General features: G+C 37.3%; 2 protein-coding genes across 9 annotated transcripts in view; one reads left to right on the forward strand and one right to left on the reverse strand.

The window, feature by feature from the left end:
* Positions 1-5521, forward strand: part of BORA (BORA aurora kinase A activator) — a 28706-nt gene extending 23185 nt beyond the window's left edge. For all 3 annotated transcript variants that reach the window (XM_015543630.2, XM_042978019.1, XM_042978010.1), the window contains 2 exons: positions 4050-4166; positions 5203-5521. In XM_015543630.2, coding sequence (XP_015399116.1) covers positions 4050-4166; positions 5203-5229 — 144 coding nt within the window. In that variant the 3' untranslated portion in view covers positions 5230-5521. The remainder of the gene's footprint in view (positions 1-4049; positions 4167-5202) is intronic.
* A 522-nt stretch (positions 5522-6043) lies between these two features.
* DIS3 (DIS3 homolog, exosome endoribonuclease and 3'-5' exoribonuclease) overlaps positions 6044-23944 on the reverse strand; it is a 30815-nt gene continuing 12914 nt past the window's right edge. For 5 of the 6 annotated variants that reach the window (XM_042978096.1, XM_007075116.2, XM_042978101.1 and 2 more), the window contains 14 exons: positions 23742-23879; positions 22589-22735; positions 22123-22239; positions 21765-21866; positions 20550-20614; positions 20379-20463; positions 18871-18998; positions 14886-14972; positions 12718-12874; positions 11141-11355; positions 10859-11027; positions 10566-10724; positions 9774-9896; positions 8125-8894 (listed from right to left, as the gene is read on the reverse strand). In XM_042978096.1, the coding sequence (XP_042834030.1) occupies positions 8811-8894; positions 9774-9896; positions 10566-10724; positions 10859-11027; positions 11141-11355; positions 12718-12874; positions 14886-14972; positions 18871-18998; positions 20379-20463; positions 20550-20614; positions 21765-21866; positions 22123-22239; positions 22589-22735; positions 23742-23879 (1776 nt within the window). In that variant the 3' untranslated portion in view covers positions 8125-8810. Of the gene's footprint in view, positions 6426-8124; positions 8895-9773; positions 9897-10565; positions 10725-10858; positions 11028-11140; positions 11356-12717; positions 12875-14885; positions 14973-18870; positions 18999-20378; positions 20464-20549; positions 20615-21764; positions 21867-22122; positions 22240-22588; positions 22736-23741; positions 23880-23944 lie in introns of those variants that run through there. The other variant, XR_006214637.1, reaches the window with a different exon arrangement.

Below are 23944 nucleotides of genomic sequence, written 5' to 3' on the forward strand. Positions count from 1 at the left end.
CTTTTTATCCTAAATTTCTCCTGTCTCACTTTCCTTTCTGGAATTTCCTTTTAATTCTTTTCACTCTATTTTTTATCTCCTTTTCTAATTTTGGGGGAGTTTCTTCATCTTTATATAGTAATTCTTCTATTATGTTTTTGTTTCTGCATCTTTCATTTCTAAGGTTTTTGGGTGGCCAGGGAGTTGTTTTTTGCTTTTGGTATCTGAAAATCTGTAGCATGACTGGCAAGCATCGCGTGGTCTGGCCTTTGCCTTACTCAGCGGCTTCATTTTATTTTCCTTCCCTTTGTTTCAGTCACATTAGCTTTCCAGAGTTTTAAACAGCCACGTTCCCTCTTGTCAAAAGAGCCTTTCCACACACTGTGTAGAATTTCTGTCTCTCCCACTTTACTTAGTTAACTCCTATTAGTCTTTTAGTTCACAACTTAATGGTTACATCCTCAAAGGAGTCCTCCCTGATCACTGTAGCCAAGCCAGATCTCATTATATGCTTTCATAATTCCCTGTACGCTTCGCATTCTTGCCAGTCAGACCATCTATCACGCAATCATGTATGTTTGTGTTTATCCCAGAGCTTATGTAATAGCTACTCGTTAAATATTTTGGAATGAAAACAGAATGGATATAGAGGTAAGTTCAACCAGAAGGACTGTATAAAGTCAGAACACTGATCCAGCCTTTTGACCCCTGAGGAAAAGGTTTGGTGAAGGAAGCAGAGCCCCCGAAGGACACTGAGAAGGACCAGGAGGTGGTGGGGGGAAGAGGGGGACATGAGGAAAGCACGGTGTCATGGAACATCTTAAGGAAAGAAAGGTTAGTACTACGAAAGTAAGAGCAAGGGATATAGAGCTTGAAAAGTAGCTGTTGAATTAATAACAAGTAATTTGGTGAGTGAGCAGCCTCAAGGTGGGGAGGTGAAAAGTGAATGGAAGGAAGGTAAAGGAGGTGAGGAATGACACTATGTGTAGATAACTCTTTGAAGAACATTAGTTGTGAGGGGGAGGGTTGCCATAGCTAGAGAAGAACATTAATGTCCAAGATCGTTTTGTAGTTTCTTTTTTAACTTTGTTTTTCACTTTAGATGGGGGAACTAGCATATTTAACTGGAGAGGGAGAAGAGTAAAAAGAACAAAGATAACCAGAAATTGGGCACGATAATTATTAATAATAGGTATCAATTATGTATCCTTTTGAAGTATGAGAGACCAGGGCGAGTATCTCACAGTTAGAATCTAATCCTCATGATACCTTCCAGCAGATGTGATAAATATAATCTGTAAAAAAGTGATGAATTTTATATATGAAGGAACCAAGGCGTGCAAGATGGGATAGACTGTAGAGCTCTGGTGGGGGATTAGCACAAGTGACCCTTCCACTATCGTAGGGGGTGGGGGGCTGGGGTGGACGTGGGTGCACATATTTGTAGCTGGGGCTAGCATGGCTTTAAGGGCCTTGGGCTTGGGAAAGCAAAATGGCAGATTTCAGCTGATTTACTAGCTCAGTTAGTTTTCTGTTTCAGGAAGTGAGAGCTTCTGTGACCTTGTTCCCTCTTATTGACAACAGCAAGAATAGGAGGGTTGTAGGCTAATAGTTTGGTCATTGTGAGTAGAGTTCACATGAGTGTACTTTCAGTGTACTGCCTTAACTAATGGGAGACAAAGTCTTCTGTGACAAGTAGCGAGCAAGAGGGACAGAGGACGAGGAAGAGGAGGATGGTGAGGGAAGGGTGAAAGTGCTGAGGCCTGATTTCAGGGAATGGACAACAAGCCACAACTCTTGCCAGCTGCCAACCTGAACCTGGAAGGTTTTTGAAAGACCGCATCTGATTCATGTGGGGGAAAAATACAGTAACTGTGTAGGGTGATGGCAGTAGAAACACCATTTAAAGGCAGCGTAGTCCAACTGGAAGCAGATCTACATAGCATTCAGAACTCAGTTTGAATTACAGTTTGGTCATTTACAGGCTGTGGGATCTTAAGACAAGGTTCACTTGACAGTGAGTAGAGCGTGACTTTTTAAGCTAAAAAAGGCACCTCATCTACAGCTAAGAACAACTATAAAATGTTTCTGAGGCCCCTGATGCCTGTGGGAAGTTACGAGATGACGTGTATGGTCTAGTTGGCCTGTGGTACACATCATTAGTAGTGGTCTCGATGAGAGCCAGTGCGGTCCGCCAGCATCTCATGGGGCCGCCCGTTGATTATTCTCTTCCTGTGGAGTGGGACAAACTCCTGTGCCTGTCTTACTCCCTACTGTATTCACTTTTCCCTTGATGTATTGCTATTGAGTTCCCTAAGCCAGTTGTTTGGCGCTAGTGATAAAAGTGTAATTGGCAGGGGGGCCTGGGTGGCTCAGTCATTTGAGCATCTCACTCTTGACTTTGGCTCAGGTCATGATCCCAGGGTGGTGGGGTCGAGCCCCGCTTTGGACTCTGTGCTAATTGTGGAACCTGCCTAAGATGGTCTCTCTTCTCTCCCTCTCCCCCACCCTCTCCCTCTCAAAAATAAAATAAAAAATGAGTCATTGTCAGCTCCTCTGGAAGCAATCTGGTAATTATATTTTTGATCAAATAGCTGTTGAATGGCAACACAACCAGGTGTTTCCCCTAGAATGTAATGGAAGGTGGTTTTTTTTGTTTTTGTTTTTGTTTTAGGTGTTACAAGGATTTTATTCAAATACAATGTTACTCCCAGTGGTCAACACATAGGCATCCATCTCTGAAAACTGGAAACATTTTTCTAAGATTATGAATGCACATAGGATATTACTTAGGATATTCTGATGTTGGTGATGGGGACAAAAATACACAATCTTTTCCTTCCTTCTGAACCTAATTTGCAACAAAGAGTTTAAGTGCAGGGTGAATCCCTCCCCTGGTGGGGTTTTGTGTTTGGTGCTCAGCACTGCACAGGTAGATGCCGTGTGTGTAGTGCACAGAGCTTGGAGCCTCAGCTCTTCATCACTGCATTCTGATACTGTGAAAGTCCCCTTTCTGACCCTTCACTTCCTCATGTGTGAAGTTAATAGGGTTGTCGCACGGACACAGTAAGAATGGCATTATACAGATTGCCTTACAGGCCCTGGCACTTTTCTAGGGACTCAGTAAATGTTTATTATACATGTACCTAAACTGCAGTTTGCCAGAATCCCTTGTTTAATTTGGGGCTGCCAACAGTACATCCTAGAATGCTACAGTTAATTAAAATGAAAAGTTGAACTAACATCTAGAGCCATTGTATACGTGGTATTATTATGAAGTAAGATTTGTGTGTCAGCAGTGGGTGTGAGTATAATGTAAATGACCTTTTAAAAAATAAATTATTTTGAATACTTTTAAAGATAGCATGCCTGTTAGTAAATCTTAGAGATACAGTCAAGCCATTCAAAGACAAGCCTGGTAAATAAATTGGAATTTGAAGTTGATTGTAATCCTCACTTTTATCTACTGAGTGTGATCACAAGGTAACAGGAAAGCAAGTTTATACTGGCTTGTTCACGGATTCTAAACGAAATTACAAGATATATTTTAGTAAAAGGAATGGTATAGTACAATGACTCCTTTGGAGAACAACCAGTTCTATGTAGAACTACATTTTATGTTTGCATATTACTTTTCGATTGCATTCAGTATGATCAGGAATAAATAATATTGTTTTGTTCAGTTGTGAGTGGTAGTATATGATGATTCACTTATATTTATATAATTATATAAACTATATATTTTAAATATACATAATTTTATCAATGTTTATTTTTGAGAGAGAGAGAGCACAAGCTGGGGAGGCGGGGGGGGACACAGACTCCGAAGCAGGCTCCAGGTTCTGAGCTGTCAGCACAGAGCCTGATGCGGGACTCGAACTCACAAACTGTGAGATCATGACCTGAGCCAAAGTCAACCGCTTAACCGACTGAGCCACCCAGGCACCCCAATGTACATAATTTTGAAATACATTTTATATATTTTTAATTTTACTTAAACATAAGTTTCTCAGATTTTGTGGATAAGTGAATTAGTTATCCTTGGTATTTTTCCTTCTCTTCCCTATCAGATGGATAGTGGCTATAACACACAGAATTGTGGAAGCAATATTATGGATACAGTTGGAGCAGATAGTGATGCACAAACCTTGGAAGTTGAGAATAAATCTCAAGTTCTTAATACAAAGGTATGGAAAAAATAGAGAAAGCTTGGTATGGTTGTAGGCTATAAGTATTTACTAAATGTGATTTTTTTCAGGGGCGCCTGGCTGGCTCAGCTGGTGGAGCATGTGACTTCATCGTGGGGTTGGGAGTTCAAGCACTACATTAGGTGTAGAGATTACTTAAAAATAGAAACAAAAATAAATGACCATTTTCAATATTTTTTCCACCCCATTTTGCTTAAAATTTTTTTAATTATCATGTTTAAGCCTCATCCTATTTTCAGTTCATTTAACCACAGAACGTGCTTTTTAAATCAAAACACTTCATTTTCCTAAATAACTCTGGCTATGGGAGAGATTAAGAGGTTGGAGAGGGAGAACTAGTCCTATTTTGGAATTGGCACCTGAACGCTTTTCCTTAAAACTAAAGGGAAAGATAGGTTTTTGCCTTTAACGTTTCAAACCGAGACTACACATCAAAATAAGAACTCTCAAAGGTTAAGTGCTTTTTTCTTAAAAATCCACGAGCCTTTGGAGACCAGGAATAACACATACCTTACCTACTAAGTATTTGTACAGAGATATACTTTTGATTAGGACATTTACTTAACTTTCTAGATAGGATGGTTATACTATATATATATATATATATATATATATATATATGCACATATTTGAATAAACATTAATTTTAGGCACTAATTGGGAGAATCTTTGATTTTTATATGCCAATTTATTAATGAACACAATACACTGAACACAACTCTCCAGTGAATATGAAGATTTAATGTGGAGGCCACCTTAATTTCTCTTTCGTCCATTTTGTCATGAGGTGGGATTGTAGTTGCCCATTTAAAAGCAAGCAAGCATTAGGATATAGGAAAAGTACTCTTTTTGTTGCAGAATATGGACTTCTAGAAAATCCTATCTTCACTTGTACCTTTAGTATTCATAAGGAAATCCTCATTCCAGTTTTAAAAAATATTCACATAATAGTTGCACGCTTGAATGGTCCTATCCAAGCAGCAAATAAGGTATTTTCTGTTTTTTCCCCCCACAGGAAGACCGCATAACACAGAGGTGTTGAATGAGAACAGCAAATCCTCCCAAGGCAGCAATCCATAGAATAACTTCTCAGAACCAAAGACCATCAGTGAATGGCTCCTCACATATTTTTTACGCACAGGATCAATAATGTGATCGTGATTGGGAAAAAGTTGCTTTAACTAACAGGTTTAGCTTTTCTTCTTTCTCCCTTAATGTGAAAAATCAAGGGCTTAATTTAGTGACATGGGAACAACAGAAAAACTCCTGGAACTTTCAAGTCATTGAAGTACAAGTGTATTTTTTATTAATAAATATTTTTGTACTTACCTTGATTGATGTGTTTAACAATAAATTTGAGAGTAAGGACTTTGCCCCTATCAGGGTCAGTGAACTGCTTATTAGTTAGTATACCCTACCAACAGCACTGAATTTGGCAGTAGTTGTGAGATCATGTAAAATTGTGAGGGTACTGTTGTATATAAAACGAATTTACATTTATAACCTTTGTGAAAGAAATAGATCTTTCTTTTCTTTTCAATTAAGCAAACTTAATTGAAAAAATAGAAAGATGAAGGCTTCCAGACTTTTTTGTTCTTGATTTGTTAATTTCTGTGCAGAAATTCTTAGTTCCAGTGATAGCTGTTCCAGTTACTACTTTTGAAAACGTAAACACTAGAAAGGTCCAAATAGCATCTTAGTATCACACGTTATTGGGGCACCTGGGTGGCTCAGTCGGTTGGGCTTCCCACTCTTGGTTTTGGCTCAGGTCATGATCTCAGGGTCATGGATTCGAGCTCCATGTTGGGCTCTGCTGACAGAGTAGAGCCTGCTTGGGAATCTCTCTCTCTCTGCCCCAACCGTGCACACATACACATGCGTTCTCTCTCCAAATAAACTTTAAAAAAAAATCATACATTATTAGTGGGGTAAATGTGGGAATGCCCAGAATATATCTCCATCCCTGGGTTGGAACATTGTTTTCAGCTCAAATTTGGCTGGGGAGGAATAAATCAGTGGGGACTGGGTGACACAGTTCCTGTATGACTTTAGGCCTATAAAATTATGGTTGGGCAGACACAAAACTGATTTTTTAAAATCTTAAAGTTCACGCTGGGAGTAGAAGGGATGTATAAATTTTTTGGACACATTACCTCTGGAGAATGTATATGCAGATTTGCAAATCACCTTTTCAAAGTTATCTTATTCAAAAGATGGAGGAATAATTCATATGCAGCCCTAGGAAATAAAAACATACTATCATTGTGTCATTTTATTTTTTGCACCTTATAAATTTATTGCTAACCTGCAAAAAGACCATTTCTTCCTGTGTACCTGATTCCTCTCCCCCAGCACACTAACCATTGAGTGGTTAGTCACTAGGTCCACTGTTCGACTCTATTATGAAATTGAGTCCTTAAGCACATGGGCTTTAGAATCAATATAAACTTAAATTTAACAACTACTGTGCAGTAGGAGGAATTCGGTTCCCTGGCTATGTTTTCTTAATAGCACAAGAAATAAGATAGTGATTATAGCTTGGGTTCAAATCCATCATCACTTACTACTTGATCTGGGACATAAAACCTTCATCTTCTCATCTATTAAATGGGGAAAGTGGTTTTCCCTAACAGGGCTTTTTAAGTGTAATATTCCACGTATGCTACTTCGCCTAATAACTGGCACTAGAAGCATATTAGATTACCAAAGATGAAGTGTTAGGGTGAAAATTTGGTTTCTGGTCATCTTAAACTACCCAGTAAGGACTAATTCCTGAATTAGGTCTTCCTCACAAATGACACACAAGAAAACAAACTTGGAAAGTAGAAGGTTAGCCATTGCTTTGTTTAACCAAGAAGCCCCCATTTCCTTTTGTTGCAAGTAAACTACGGGCTGTTGGCAAAGGATTTTTAAATGGTGGGGCGGTGGAAATCAAATGAGTAATATTTTGTGACACATGAAGTTTGTGATATTTAAATGCAAGGTTTTGTTTGAACACAGCCAGGCTTGTCTACATACTGTCTGTAGCTGCTTTCGCACTGCAATGGAAGAGTTGAGTACCGTGTTGTAACACAGACTGTCCAGCATCGTCGAACATGGCTGGACCTTTACAGAAAATGGCTTATTGGCACCTGCTCTTGCGTGTTAACTTACTACTTGGACCCAAGACCACTCCAAGTTATTTTCTTTAAACTGGGACAATTTCTGCCTCCATGTTGGGATGTTTTCCTCAGTAACAGGAAACTAGAGTGCCCAAATTGTACACACTGTAATTATTCCGAGTATGCCTGCTGATATATTTGCCAGTCCTTTCTCTGGCATTGCACCACAAGCTACTTCAAGGCAGAGATAGTTTACCTGACGTGGTGATGAGCATGGTACACTGTAAGTACTTTAGAAATTGGATAAGCTAAGTAAAATCTTTTTTTTAAGGTAACTCTATCTCAAAATATTTTTTTTTTTTTTAACCTTTATTTTTGAGAGAGAAAGAGAGACAATCTGAAACAGGCTCTAGGCTCTGAGCTGTCATCACAGAGCCTGATGTGGGGCTTGAACTCAAGAACTGCGAGATCATGACCTGAGCTAAAGTCGGACCGTTAACCGACTGAGCCACCCAGGCAGGCGCCCCATATCTCAAAATAATTCTTAAAAAATAATCATTACTAATCTTTGTGGTTAACAAGGCATACCAAACTAATACTTACTTCAATTGTTCCCTTTAATATGTCCTTAACACGATCCCCCCTTTCCTACAGAACCTGATATGTATGCAGTTTAAAAGCCATTAATGACCTACTTTTTATAAGAAACATAATGTACATGTTTAATGTGCCCTCTCTATTCTCTGAGTTCCAATGCCTTGCTTGGAGGGGTGGAGGGGAAAGTGTGAGCTCTAAGGTCAAGGATGGTGATCACACTTCTTGGTATTAAAAAAAAACTTTTTCCAGTCAGATCCAAATATCCTACTTCTTGCCTTCCTACAACATCCAATTCCCAAAAACTCACAGCTGTTTAAGGACCACTAATAAAAATACCGGAAGCTTTCAACAGTAAGGGAACACTTAAAATAAATGAGGTAAATTAAAGATGGCAAAGGACTAAATTCCTTGACAAATCTTGACTTCATTGTCTTGCAATCTAATAACTGCCACACCAAACACGGACAGCTTTCAAGATTTAGAAAGAACAGATTGTTCCTGACTTCTCAAATGTTCTATCCTCCTCCATAGGAAAATGATAGTTTTTCTCTATCAATATTAAATAATCAAATTACTTACTAAAATTAATCTGTTCTTTAGCAAGCAGACAAATGCTCTATTTAAATGATATTTACAGATCCTTGAAGTTGCTATCCTGTCACTATTTACGTGATGGATATTCAATTGAATTTTTATGCATAAATAGTTCTGTTCAATTCAGAAATGAAGTAGTATGATGGGACAGACACAGTCAACAAACAGTTCAATAAAAATGCAAATTTTTAAAACCATTAAAATGTACTTAAGAGTAACAAACTGTATCACACACTTCTTAGGTTTAAAAGTGTTCACTCAAGGTTTCTTTTTTTGTTTTTTTTTTTTGTTTTAAGGAAACCAGTGTTTGAAGTTTTTTTGTTGACTGTAGCTATTTCTCACGTCTCTTCTTCTTTCTCTCTGGTTCATTAATGTCCATGTTTGGAGTATCAACCGGAATGCTTATTCCTGGGATCTAAAGTAATGCAAACAGGGAAAAAAGGTCAGTAAAAGCATTAAATAAGAATAAATCTCATTCTCATCTTCCCCTTCCCCACTGACAATTTCAAATTTAAAAGGATGTAGGGGTAGAGAGGGAGAAGAAAGTAAAGGTTTTCCATACAAAGTATATATATTTCACACACAAATAGTGGCTTAAAATGTAAAAGGTAGACAGTCTCTGGATGGCAAGCTGTCAGTGACACTGTCACTGTCATTTGTAAAGTGTGGTTGAACTTTAACACTTCCAGTTTACCCTAGCTAGGCCCCTGTAACAGTCAGCATCAGAGGCCTTAGGTGTGTTGGGACAGAACAAGCTTAAGAACCAGTATCTTAGGGGGAAACATACTTAATCTTCAAAAGTTCAGATTTCAAAACCAATTAAAGTGAAAAGGGACCAGGCAGGATATCTCAGAGATGTCTCAGCATCTGATACTGAGGACCTTTTCCAAAGAATCCCCAATATCTGGGATCCTACAGCTTAGGAAAATCAGTCAGAAAATAGATTTGCTATGCAAATATCTGGCCTCTACACTATTTACAAGATCCTCTTATTTTTTATTTATTTTTTTACCATTTATTTATTTTTGAGAGAGTGAGAGAAGCAGAAAGAGAGGGAGAGAGAGAATCCCAAGCTGGCTCCATGCTCAGTGCAGAGCCCTATGCAGGGCTCGATGCCACCTCCATGAGTTCACGACCTGAGTTGATATCAAGAGTTGGAGGCTCAACCAACTGAGCCACCCAGGCTCCCCAATTCTCTATTCTTGAACAGAAATAACTTATGACCACACTCCTGTCTTTCACACAATATGTGCTATATCCCATCACAACACGGACAGTTTAAGTTTGGTCTTACCTGTGGTTCTACCAGGGACATTCGGATTTTCTGATGCTGAAGATTAGATGAGTCTAACATGATTTTCACTTTAACTTTATCAAAAATATGGAACACTGTATCCTCTATTTTAAGTGAAGGAATCTAAACAAAACACATTTTACTGCTTTTTAAACTGCTTTCATACACTTGAGGTTTGTTCTAGTTCTTTATCTTTCACATTGATTTAAAAGTTTACATTAAATAATTACTTCCATATTTAATAAGCATCTAGGTGTTCAGTATAACAAAAACCACCAATCTAGTAGCTTCACATATACATGGCCTATTTATGTGCATACTACCCATTTTCAGTAAAATGGTCCCACTGTATACATTCATTCATCTCAGGATTCTCACCCCATTCATCAGCAAATTGTTGGTCTACTAGAAGAAAAGGTACTGTGGGCAAGGTCTGCTGTTTTGTAGTTCTATTACGGTTAGGGAAGTAGGGAGTGTGTCAGATAAGAGATGCTGGAAAGAGGTTTAAAAAATTCCTCCAGGCTATAAGCAATCATTTATTCCATTAATGCATCTGTCCGCCTAGTGCAAAGCATAATTCAAGTTTTCCTTGGAGGGGGAAACTACACAACGTAAAATCAAGGACACTTGTATGTGAGAAGATATACTGAGGTGGGAAATTATGAACAGAACAAACTTAGTTGGCACAAGTAACTGTAGCGTACAAAACATAATTTTATCCTTTCTAGGTACCATAAAAAAAAGTGCCCCCTCCAGAAAAAAAACAAAACAAGAACATTAGAAATACTATACCTCATCATCATAAATAAGCCTTGGCTTTGGTTTGTCCTTTTCTTCAAAAAAGACTGTACCTTCTAAACCATACTTTGGAATTAACACCACAATAGCATTCTTCCTTACAAATAGAATATAGGCCTCTTCACTTACTATTCCTTTACTTTTGAAGAACAACTGTAAAATAACATATAACATTATTAAGGATTATCTTAAAGTATTTTTTTGGAAATTAACAAAAAGCATTCTGAAATTAAATTAAAGGTGAACAAAACCTCATCTCCCCAATATTACTGACAGAGGGCAAATACCTGAGTATGAAAAGCTACTGATGCACGTTGGGCATACTGAGCCATTTTGTGCCTGAAATTAAGATTTTTACATAAATCTGCAAGCTTGTGTTTGTCTGTCAACTCTGGGTAAGTACAGTCAGCCCCAATAGCCACAGCCAACAACCGATGAACGATGATATCTGCATATCTAGACACATGAAGGAGAAAGAAAAAAATCACACTATGTTAGCATTAAAGCCTCTTTTCACAATTGAAAATCAACTATCCTCTATCTCCTATAATTTTATAAGAAAAAAGTACCTTCTGATGGGTGAAGTAAAATGTGTATAGATAGGGGATGCTAAGCCATAGTGATGAAAATCATTATCCATTCCAGAGCAGAAGTACACAGCCTGCATCATACAGCGAGTGGCTAATATCCTTAAGAGAGTGTTCAGATACGGGAAGGTAGGAGAATCAGCCCGGTCCAAAGAGTCAGCCAAGGACTTGGCTGTATCAGTTTTAATTTCCAAATTCTAAGAGCAATGAAGGGGAAGGAGCATCATATTAAACATTTTAAAATCAGTACCGTCATGTCTTCAAAACACAAATTATATTGAATAAATATGGTGGTCTTGACCAGATGGTATTTATACCTTTTTTCCTTAACCTAAGAGAACTACAAATAATTTATAAAAAGTAATGATTATTTTGTGTAACATCAAAGCTGAAAATTTTCTGAATGCATTTAAAGGTACTAAGTATCAACCTCCTGCAGAAGTTTCAAAGGGGAAATGGACGGTGGTAGCAGTAGCTCCGTTTCTCAAAGTCCAATTGGTGCTTGCCTATTCTTTGTTGCAATAGGAAAAAAAAAAAAAAAAATCAAAGCAGATCTGGATCCTTGTCAGCATGTCTGGATTTCCCCTGCAGGTATTTATTTTCCTTCCATTCAAAGTAGAAGTAAAGGCCAGAAGCAAACTAAAACTTTATTGGTCACTAAAGCCCAATCTGCTGATACATCAAAGTAACTGCTTTGTTCTACTGTGGGAGAGGAGGCAAATATACTTAAATCCTCCTTCCTCTACCCAGATCTTAGGAAGAAATAAGACAGTAAGAGAAAATTCCCCAATTTACAGTGCAAGCCTTACAGCAGAGAAGCCGATTCTATTCTTATGGAGATGATAGGAGTAGTAGGCCCACCAGAAAGATTTGAAAAATCAGAAACCAACACCATTCCGTTAGAATAATACCCTGAGGCCCAATACTACTTCCAGCTCTATTCTGGGCAGGAAAGGTTGGACTTGAATAAGTGATCCAAAGAAAACCAATGTAAGCCGTAGTCCCCTCAAGGGTAAAGGTAATTATGCCTAAATGAAAGTCCACTAACCAAAGCTATGTGGTGGAGGATACAGTAACCCTTTCTAGATATTTCCATTTCCCTAATGTATACAGTAAATGGACTTACTTCTTAGAGACATGGTATAAAGAGGGCTTAACTGAGTTGAAGAGGAAAAAAATTATTTCTAAGTCTCTAAAGTTAGGCAGTTCAGAGGAGGCATGAAATAACACAGGCATAAAGAACATGTATAAAGGCAAAGAGATATGGAAGAGCTTCATATGTTCAGAATATTGCAAATAACTCAGTCTGGAATTTACGGCTGTAGCATAGGGTGCTCTTTAAGGACATTAAAGAATTTTATTAAGCAAATTATTTCAGTGTGGGAAGAGACGACTACACCCAAGTTAGGTAAAATTTTTTTTTAAATCAAAGATATTCCTGGCATATTTTTCTATCAAAAAACAACGCAACTTTCCTGTAGATGCAAATACAGATAATATAGTACAACAGATAGATCACAACACAAATACAGATGATTTTGCAAACTATGTGACCTTACCTTGGATTTAGCTGCCTTAACAAGAATTTCATAATTTGATGGAGGAGGAGCAGGATGTTTTCGAAGCAGGGCATGTTCTGAAAATTCTTCGTGAATTTTTTTTGCAACAGAGATATTGGCAAGTAACATAAATTCTTCCACCATGGAATTTGTTTCTCTGCCAACGGAAAAATCATTAAATAAGGATATCACATTTATTCCCAGGTTATCTTCTCTATCAGGGAGACAATAGACATACTTCCTATGTAAACATAGTGTGTGCACATGCTTGTTTTTAATAACTTCTGACTTTCATTTTTCAGCTGTGGTGTTAACAATCTCTTACTATGCATCTACTACATGAGTAAATCTCATGTGAGAAATTTTAAAACTGCATTTAAAAAATAAAAGCTTTACAGGGAACCTGAGTGGGTCAGTCGGTGAACCATCTGACCCTTGATTTTGGCTCAGGTCATGATATCACGGGTTCGGAGATGGAGCCCTGCATCGGGCTTGTGCAGAGTCTACTTACGGTTCTCTCTCTCCCTCTCAGTCCCTTCACTGCTCTCATTTTCTCTCTCTCAAAAATAAACAAACTTTAAAATGAATGAATAAAGCTTACTAACTCTAGTAATATATAAAATCTAAACTGTACTGAACATTTCACCTTCTTTTACTAAGTCTGAAGAGATTTTTAACTATAAATGCATTTAAAAAGTTTACTAAGAAGAATTAAAAGCTATTTAGATCAGATCAATTTGGGCTTAAAAAATTAAAATTTTCACCAATAAATCACAAAAATGAAGAAATTATATTTACATTAGCCATTCTGGGTATTTATTACAGGCCAGACATTGCACTATGTTGTAAGATATCTATCTATATCCATACACACACACACACACACACACACACACACACACACACACACACACACAGACATAAGTCCTGTTTTGCAGATGACAAAACTAAGGATGTGTAGCATTATTCTCTTGCTCAAAGTCGGAGTTAGTAGTAACAAGACCCAAGCCCACATAATCTGACTTCAAAACTCTTAACCAATTTCCTAGTCCTCTCACTCTATATCGTTAGTCCATGTCTATTTACAACTTAGGTTAGTAAATTATGTGTTCTGTTTACACTGTGTTTTCTTTCTCCCAAGTCACTAACATGCATTATGTTAATCTTTCATTCATGTTTCCATTTTTAACAACATCCTAGAACTTCTTGACTAGATTCCTTTTACTTTTTAAATATTAGGAAGGCCTCTAATCATACCTTTAAAACTACAATCTATTAGAAATTTGTTTTTTTCTTCTTGGTAAGAAGAAATGGATGATGTTCTACTTTGGCAAAATTAGATTCAACATTTTCCTCAAAAAAACCCTCTTACTAATAGGCTTACTATTCATATTCATTACTTATATTTGACCAATAGTTCACCCAAAAGTATTTTTTAATTGTAGCTCTAATTTTATAATTTTATAAAGCACAAAATGAGCACGTACTCAAATTTCTGGTCCTAAGAAACCTGAGTGCATGCTCATTTTTAATCCTTGTTTATCTAATAGAAAAAAGTGTAAGTATACACTTCATGTCAGAATTACCTGGTAAGAGGCATGGAAAAGAGGCCTAACTCTGATTTAACCAAAAATAGCCTTTCTTCCTAAATCAATACAACAGTAACAACAATAACATGAGTATTCTTAACACCCTGTGAGATAGGTACCATTCAATCCCATTTTACCAACAAACAGAGGTATAGAAATGTTAAGTAACTTGTCTGGAGCCATTGGAGAAAGTGAGATCCAAACACAGGTAGTCTGGCTTCAAAGCACGTGATCTTGACCACTATTCTCTTCTACATTAAATATTAGATTACTAGGGCAATCTTTTACTTACCACAACTATTACTAGTCAAGTTCTATTATCAAGTTGAATCAAGACCAATTCAAGTTGAAAATTTTTCTATTATAATAATACTTCTCAATTTTACATAAGATAGACTAAAAAGGAAAATGATACTTACTTTTCTCTATATATCGTTAAGTCAAAAAACTACAGAAATCACAGCCCTACTAGAAATAGGTATTCTGGGTATAAATATGTTTTGTTTGTTATTATATATACTAGATATACATTTAAGATAAGATAAAAATCTTATCTAATGCCCATTAAAAGTTACATACCTAAGTTCCTTGGTCTGCAGATCTATAGGATCATGAGTTTCACTGTCCATGTGGAATCGAACTTCTGGAGAAGAAAGTGTCAAAGCCCTAAATAAAAATCAAAGAGGTAAATTAGTCAAGTGAGCCAATAACAGACATAATTCCAGAAGTGATGCTTTTAAAATAGAAAATGATTATAACAAAAGCATTAACAGTTTTCCTTCTGAAGGCTTTAAGGTCAACCTGCTAAATTTTATGTTCTATTTTTATAGAAAGCTTTGTATCTTACAGATCTAAAATGTATTTAAAAAGAGAACAAGAGTGAGGCGCCTGGGTGGATCAGTCAGTTAAGTGTTTGACTCTTGATTTCAGCTCAGGTCATGATCTCATGGTTGTGGGATTGAGCCACACGTCAGGCTCTGTGCTGACAACACAAAACATGCTTGGGATTCTCTCTCTCCCTCTCTCTCTACCCCTCCCCTGCTCATGCACATTTTCTCTCATTCTCTCAAAATACATAAACATTTTTAAAAACTTAAAAAAAAAAAAGGACAATAGCAACACAATAAAAGTCCTTGTGCTTCTGAGAATCTAAATATGTTCTGTACCCAAACTATGGGCTTTTATTGAGCTACAGGAGTCTATAATCACTTTTATAAATGAAGAAGATAACAGGTAGGGTTTTATTTACTACTGAAAATAATGTATTGGGGAAAGGGATGACAGAGAGAGGCAAAAGAGAAGCTGCCATGTGTAGATGAGTACTATCAGAAGACCCACAGTTCAAAAGTACCTCCACGTTCACTGAGCCAACATAGAGGGGACTGATAAACTACTACCCTGATATGCTACACACACTGACAGCTACTGATCTGGAATGCTACATGTCAGACAACACCCTATGTTAAGTGCTTTCTGTGCATGGTTCACTTAATGAGTTAGCAAGTTCTCCTGTGAAAAGTAAATTCCAACAAGGAAAATCTTATGTTTCTTCATACCTTGATGCTATTTTCATCAGCTCCAAACCAACTTAAAGAATTTTAATGAAGGGGCACCTGGGTGGCTCAGTTGGTTGAGCGTCCGACTTTGGCTCAGGTCATTATCTTGCAGTTCATGAGTTTGAGCCCCGTGTCGGGCTCTGTGCTGACAGCTCGGAGCCTGGAGCCTACTTCAGATTCTGTCTCCCTCTCTCTCTCTGTCCCTTCCCCGCTCATGCTCTGTCTCTCAAAAATGAATAAACGTTAGGGGCGCCTGGGTGGCTCAGTCGGTTAAGCGGCCGACTTCGGCTCAAGTCATGATCTCGCGGTCCGTGAGTTCGAGCCCCGCGTCGGGCTCTGTGCTGACAGCTCAGAGCCTGGAGCCTGTTTCAGATTCTGTGTCTCCCTCTCTCTGTGACCCTCCCCCATTCATGCTCTGTCTCTTTCTGTCCCAAAAATAAATAAACATTAAAAAAAAAAATTAAAAAAAAATGAATAAATGTTAAAAAAAATATTTTTAAAGAATTTTAATGAAGCTGGGTAACCCTAAACAATCATGGAGAAGGGGGAAACGTAAAGGAAAAAAGAAGAGATGGTGCAAGCTAATTCTTTACCTTTTCCCTCAATTCTTCAGCTTTATTAGAAGAACAACCAAAGGAATACTAGAGAGAGAATCTTGACCAATTTTCCTTTCTTGCTACGCAGTCTTTACAACAAGATTCTACACTACGTTTAGTCTGTGTTGAATACATCTGGCCTAAAAAGCAATTCTTTCGAAGACTGAGAAGATTCAATGATCTGTTTTTACCAGGAAATGACTGTCTAGTTACAAAATTAAGTAGACTGTTTTTGACATTAAAAATTATCTTTCTGTCCTAATTAAGAGAAGCTATGTTACAAGTGCAAATTTCTCTCCCTTACTTTAAAACCACCAAAATGAATATAGTTTCAATTTGCATTTTATTCATTTTGCTTTTAAAACAAACTTTTTAAAAATTTTAAACATTTATTCATTTTTGAGAGACAGAGAGAGACAGGGCATGAGCAGGGGAGGGGCAGATAGAGGGAGACACAATATCTGAAGCAGGCTCAAAGCTCTGTCAGCACAGAGCCCAATGTGGGGCTCGAACCCACGAACTGTGAGATCATGACCTGAGCTGAAGTCAGACGCTTAACTGACTGAGCCACCCAAATGCCTCTAAAACTTTCTAGAAGTTATCTTTACACACTCTCTTCTGATGTCTGGCATACTAAAAACCTTCAATGAACAAACACTTGCTGGAAAATGTGTGGTGTCCTTTTTAGTTTCTTTGGGTTTCACTGCATCTAAATTATCCTCACACAGTTTTAAGTTTTCTATTTAGGATTATATGAAATATTCCCAGAAAACTCACCTGTGTGAAGAGACAGGGATGGCTCAGTGCAACTACCTAGAGAACAACACTGTCCAATGGAACTTTCGGTAGGGATTTAAATGTTCTCTATTCACATTCCCCATTATGGTAGACACTAGCCATAAGTGACTAGTGAAATGTGGCTATTGTGACTCAGAAACTAAATTCCTAATTTCCATTAGTTGTAATGGATTTTAATTTAAATAGAAACATCTCATGACACAGCACAGAACAGTTTGTGCTCCCCAACAAAAGCACTTTTAGTAGCCGCTTGTAACCCTACCCTGATGGGCATTAGGCATGGTTACCCATAGACTAACATCTGGAAACCAGCTGTACTTGCTTCACTCTGATGGTTGATGATGTCTTTTGTTATTTTTTTTAATGTTTATTTGTGAAAGAGAGAGAGACACACAGTGTGAGCAGGCGAGGGGCAGAGAGAGGGAGACACAGAATCTGAAGCAGGCTCCAGGCTCGGAGCTGTCTGCACAGAGCCCGATGCAGAGCTCGAACTCACGAACTGCAAGATCATGACCTGAGCTGAAGTCAGATGCTAAACTGACTAAGCCACCCAGGTGCCCCAAGGATGTCTTTTAGAAATCAAATTTCTTTTACCTACTTTATCTCAACACGTTTGGGTACTTGGATACTACTTATCACACACTGTTGCAGTTAGGCAAATCCAATGATATAACAGCTAAGAGACACATACCTGCCACTAGCTATCAAATCTTTGGGAAGACTGCTTCTATGTAACTTTTAATCATTTAAAAAATGAAGGTATTGGATTAAATAATTTCTAAAATCACTTCAAACTCTAAAGTGCAATAAGTTCATCCACATTTATTTAAGCATCTGAAAACCAATGTTCAATATGGAAACTCATTTCTAACTAAAATTAGAAACAATCTGCAGAATAGTCTTAAGGAGCTCTTGCCTCTCTAGAATCTCTTCCAGATCTTTAGCTCAAATATACCAGGTCTTTCTTTTGTTTTAATGTTTATTTTTGAGAGAGAGAGACAGAGCATGAACAGGGGGGAGGGGCAGAGAGCGTGACACAGAATCTGAAGCAGGCTCCAGGCTCTGAGTTGTCAGCACAGAGCCTGACGCGGGGCTCAAACCCACAAATTGTGAGATCATGACCAGAGCCAAAGTCAGAAGCTTAACCGACTGAGCCACCCAGGCGCCCCTCACATATATCAGTTTTTAGCACAATAAAGTACAAAGACAGAACTACTAAACAAACATCAGTTCAGAATCAAGCAAGTTGCAAACCTAAAATGTAGCCAAAATAAAAAGAAATGTCTCTACTTAAGAGTTTCTATTCAGCTCATTAAATAAATCATCATTATCTGTGACAAAACACTTTAAAAAGTTCACAAGTTATCTTATTACCAGAATAAAGATACTTTTTTTTTTTTTTTTTTGACTGAGAGAGAGTACGATCGGGGAGGGGCAGAGAGAGAGGAGAACAGAGGATCCTAAACAGGCTCTGCACTGACAGCATCAAGCCCAATGTGGGGCTTGAACCCATAAACCGTGAGATCATGACCTGAGCCGAAGATGGATATTCAACCGACTGAACCACCCAGGCGCCCCTAAATTAAGATACTTCTTAATATTTTTGAAATGTACCCTTTTTCAATTCTTCTTTTTTTCAAAATTTTAGTGAGTTTATTTAGTCCACGGAGACTAGTGGTAATATCATCATTCATGGCTGTGGAATCAATCCTCATCTGAGCTTCAGCATACGTAAGAGAAGCCTAAAAAAGAAATCAGATGTTACTATAACTCTTATAAAAACCAGTTCACTGTATTTTCACACTTCCACTATATACTTAAACCTAGATTCCTAGCTATACTATTTATACTCCACACCTATAACCTCTGGCTCATTATTTTGTATCTGATGCAACACACAACATAAACAAACTCATGTTAAAACAAAACAGTAGTATTCATTGGTAAATAAATTGCTTAAACTTTAATTACTTTCATAGTTCAGTTAACGTATAAATACTTAGGTAATGCTTAAATAAAAAGGGAAGTTATATTATTCTCGGACAATGACTGTAAAGTGAAATCCTTTCCAGATGATCACTGCTTCCTTACTCAATGGCAAATAATTAAGAAACTATAATAATGTAGACAAGTTTTACAGAAAATCTACGAAATACCCCATAGTAAGTATCTAAAAATAAGACAAATCGTAGGAAAAAAGATTTCAAGTAAGTTCTAATTATAATCTGAACACACAAATAGTGCTTCTGCTATTTCACATCTCATGGAAAACTACCATTTTTTTAACTTATTTAAAACTAAAACTAAAAATAAAAGCACCTTCGCAAGTAAAAATCAGGAATAGCATCAGAGAGTTGGATGATACCAGCCAGGTCAGATTCTGGGGAGAGCCAACTTACCTACTAGGAATTAGGAGTTCCCCTTCTAAAAATGTTTTCTGTTGTATATTCACTAAATTTTATTTTTCATACGATTTTGTTACACTGACCAAGTCTGGGAGAAAAATAAACTCATCCTTTTAAAAAATACAAACTGAGGAAGGCTTCAATCATTCACACGTGGCTGTCAGCCCAACATTGCTTTCTTTTCCAACCACTAGTTCATCCAGAACTGCTGAAGGCAACTAGCTGATGGCAAACCTCAGGTGAAGATTCAGGGCAAAGGGAGAAGAGAAGGGAATCTGGGTAGATTGCCAATAAAGGGAAGGATGAGAAAGTTAGCCTGGCTCCCTTTTGTCTGACCTGAGCTCTTAGGCTAGTTCTGCTGAAATCCAACCATAATTCCTAATATCATTTCTATGAAAAAATGTGAGTAAAAGAAGATGGTGTACATGCCAACTTTGAAAATACTGACGGGTTATAAGTTGGAACCATTTCAAATGGTAGTGTTCCTGAGTTGAGGCAAAAAGTCATCTATTTAGTCTTCTCAAGTATCCAGGCTTTGCAAGTTTCTGAATACAAAATAACTGCAGCAAGAATTAAGCAGAAAACTGGAAAAAATTAGATTTTGCTGCAGCACTGGGGGAAAAATTTAATTTGTTAAAACCCGACTTTTCCAAAACCATCTAGAATACTGTGAAAAGTACCCAAGATTTTAAACGTTAAACTAACCATGAAACTAACCTTTGAATTAATGGCACTTTTGGTAAACCTCACTTTTAAGATTTCAGCATTGTGATTCATTTCCCAAATACATGAAAATGCCAACCTACAGGGAAAGTAGACAGTGTTGGTTAATGGGAATCAGTCAAAGTAGTAAGTATTATGTTCTTATGAAAAAACATGCATAAATACCTGTCAACGTTACATCTTAAGGAACACAAGTTAGAGCTAAGCAACTCTGGAACCATGTCAATCCTCTGGAACAGAAAATAAAAAGAGTGGCAGAGTACTTAGCTATAGCCATACATGTATTTGAGGTTTTATTCTCAAATTGCATTAATTTAACAAGGGGGAAAAAGTCTTTGTGCATCAAACTGAGAAAATATGAAATAAGTCTAACTCTAGAAAAAGTATTTCCACACAACTGTTACAAATGGGAAGCAATAAAAGGAAATTGGACTTCATGTCAGTGGATGTAAGTAGAAGTCCTCTCCACGGCCACCGAGCTGTCCTCCGAGCTTGCAATCTCTGCTCTGTACAGCAAGTTTGTACTAGGTAACAGACACGAGCCTTAACAGCTCTAGGACTGGACCTTTCCCCTCCAATGCCCAACTCAAACTACATGGTGTTTCATGGTGCCACAAAATTTTTATGAAAAAAAGTCATATGGAAGAACCTTGACAATGAATTCGTAATAGACTAAGCTTAACTTTCTTTTCTATTTTCACAATTTTTCTCTGTAGGTTATGGAAGATTACTTTAAAAAGAACTGGCAAATTATGACAAAATAGACTCATGACTTAACTTTAAAAGCAACAGAAAATACCTTAGTTACCCACAGCTAACAAGTTCTATGTTACATAACAACTTATGTTAACTAAATCTACTTGTTATTTGGGCCACTCAATAACAAAACACATTGCAGTATCTTCACTGATTTAAAGTCACCTTTTTCTATGTATGCCTTTTAGCTAATTCACGTATTATTCCAGACTGTTAAGAATTCAAAAGTGCCTGTAGTTTTTACAGACTAACAATGTACAACTCACATAATAGTTATTCATCCTATTTCACTAAATACTGAGGCTGGATACACCCTTCTCAGGAAACACCTCAGATGATTTATTATTAAAAATAAAACAGGGCACTTGGGTGGCTGAGCCAGTTTAGCATTTGACTTTGGCTCAGGTCATGATCTCATAGTTTGTGAGCTCGAGCTCCACATCGGGCTCTCTGCTGTCAGCACAGAGCCTGCTTCAGATCCTCTGTCTCGCTCTCTCTCTCTGACCCTCCCCCACTCACTCTCTCTCAAAAATAAACATAAAAATATAAATAAAAAAAATAAAACAGATGATGAAAAAGTTACACGCATGTGTCAAAATTCCATTTTAAATTTAACTCATTTACCTTTTCACAAAGATACACTGTTGTTCCCCTTCTGGCTGACTCTTGATCCAAAGCATTTCCTGGCCTAATAAAATGGCTAACATCTGCAATATGAACACCAACCTTTAAAAGATAAAAATAAAAGGTTGTCTACAGGTTTAATTGGATAAATGTACTAATGGAATTCAAATGAAAAGAAATAGAGCAAAACTGACAAAGCACAGTCACGTTTACCATTTCAACTTTGACACATGCCCATTAGTCACTGCAGCTGTAACTGACTAGGCATGAATAATTCACAAATTCTACAATGGGTCAAAAGAAAATGAACTCAAAAACAGAACTATGTATTTGGATAAGAACGTCACTAGAAGAATACCTCCAAATTTCCATTTTCAAGTTCTCTACAATGCAGAGCATCATCTATATCAGTACATCCCGGTGGGTCCACACTACAAACACACAGATGTCTTAGGTCTTCTCGGTTTTTCATGTCCTAGAAGATGCCACATTATTAAGAAATAAAAAACTATTCTGATAGTACAAATCAAACAGCTCTTACAAAATCAACAATCTCTATACATGTTAAAAGAAAGTTTGTTAAAAATAACCACACATTATGATCTGTAACACGGTTTCTTCACCTTTGAACAATTTGACATAAGCTAATGTTGGTTTCCCATAAAAACATTATCTTTGAATAAAACAAATGATTTTTTTAATACCTAAGAGTTCTATATCTAACTAAATGCAAGCGAGTAGGGGACTATGGTTTCTATGTATTTAAAAATAAAATTAGCCCAGACAGAGTAATTTATGAAGTCATTACATTCTATTCAACTTACCTTTTCAGTAATGCTCCAGGGCATCTTTGGTAGAAAGCTAAGAACAGCCTGGGAAAAAGGCTGATGGGGAACGTCATGCTCAAGCAACAGAACTTCTGTTTCAGTCTCTTTATCTCCAACTTCACCTAAGTTTTTTACAAAGTGTCCCTAAGGCCAAAAAGTATTATTAAAAAGGTGAATTTAACAGCTTTTTGTTTGGTCATTTATGTTTTATTATTATATTAAATTCTTGGAACATTTATATATCACCTTAGAATTTCTAAATGTTCCCAACACTTTTTCATTTTTTTTAATGTTCATTTTTGAGAGAGAAAGAGAGAATGTGTGTACGATGGGGAAGGGACAGAGAAGCGGGGGGGTTTGGGGGGAACAGAGGATCTGAAGTGGGCTCTGTGCTGACAGCAGAGAGCCCAATGCAGGGCTCAAACTCACAAACCATGAGATCATGACCTGAGCTGAAGCCGAAGTCGGATGCTTAACCAACTGAGCCACCCAGGTGTCCCCAAATGCTTTTTAAAAAATTTTTTTTAATGTTTATTTTTGAGAGAGAACATGAACGGGGGAGGGGCAGAGAGAGACAGAGAGAGACAGAGAGAGACAGAGAGAGAATATGAAGCAGGCTCCAGGCTCTGAGCTGCCAGCAGAGAGCCTGATGCGGGGCTTGAACCCACAGACCGCAAGATCATGACCTGAACCGAAATCGGTCACTAACCGACTGAGCCACCCAGGCGCGCCCCCCCACCCTCCAATGCTTTTTAAAAATGAGTCTATAAATCTCAAATGATTTAGGATGGAGACTTCCCGCGGGCCCAATTTTTATATAGCAAAGTGTCTATTTCCAATGATCTTTAAAGTTTAAAATGTACTTCGAATACAATAGCTTCAAAATTTATTAGAATCTACTAAGGTTTCAAACACCATTATCGAAAGTTATTTGTTAGGAAATTTGAGTAAAAACAATCAAATGATTTACATTACAATTTCATGACATTAATTTTCAAACAGGATATACCACTTGTTAGGTAACTTTGCGGCATATTCCTACATTCCAGTATGAATTTTATTACAAAAGCAGATTCTACTTTAAAAGAAGCAATTTTATATCCAATTCTTAATTTAATATTCTAAGATAAAATAAATCATTCAAGCTTACGTTTGGATATCTGGAATTTCTGGGCCAACCATCAATAGCAACAATAATTCTCCTTCCTTCTAATGTAGAAGCCTGTCTGGTTTCTATTCGAATTCTAGGGATTCTCTTATCAGCAGGGGTAAACAGATGTCTTCTTGACTAAAGAAAATCAGGACAGTAGATTTTACATACAGACACACAAATTTGAGGATAGGGGCATGGGG

This window comes from Panthera tigris, chromosome A1, assembly GCF_018350195.1.
Source record: "Panthera tigris isolate Pti1 chromosome A1, P.tigris_Pti1_mat1.1, whole genome shotgun sequence".
Classification (NCBI taxonomy): Eukaryota; Metazoa; Chordata; class Mammalia; order Carnivora; family Felidae; genus Panthera; species Panthera tigris.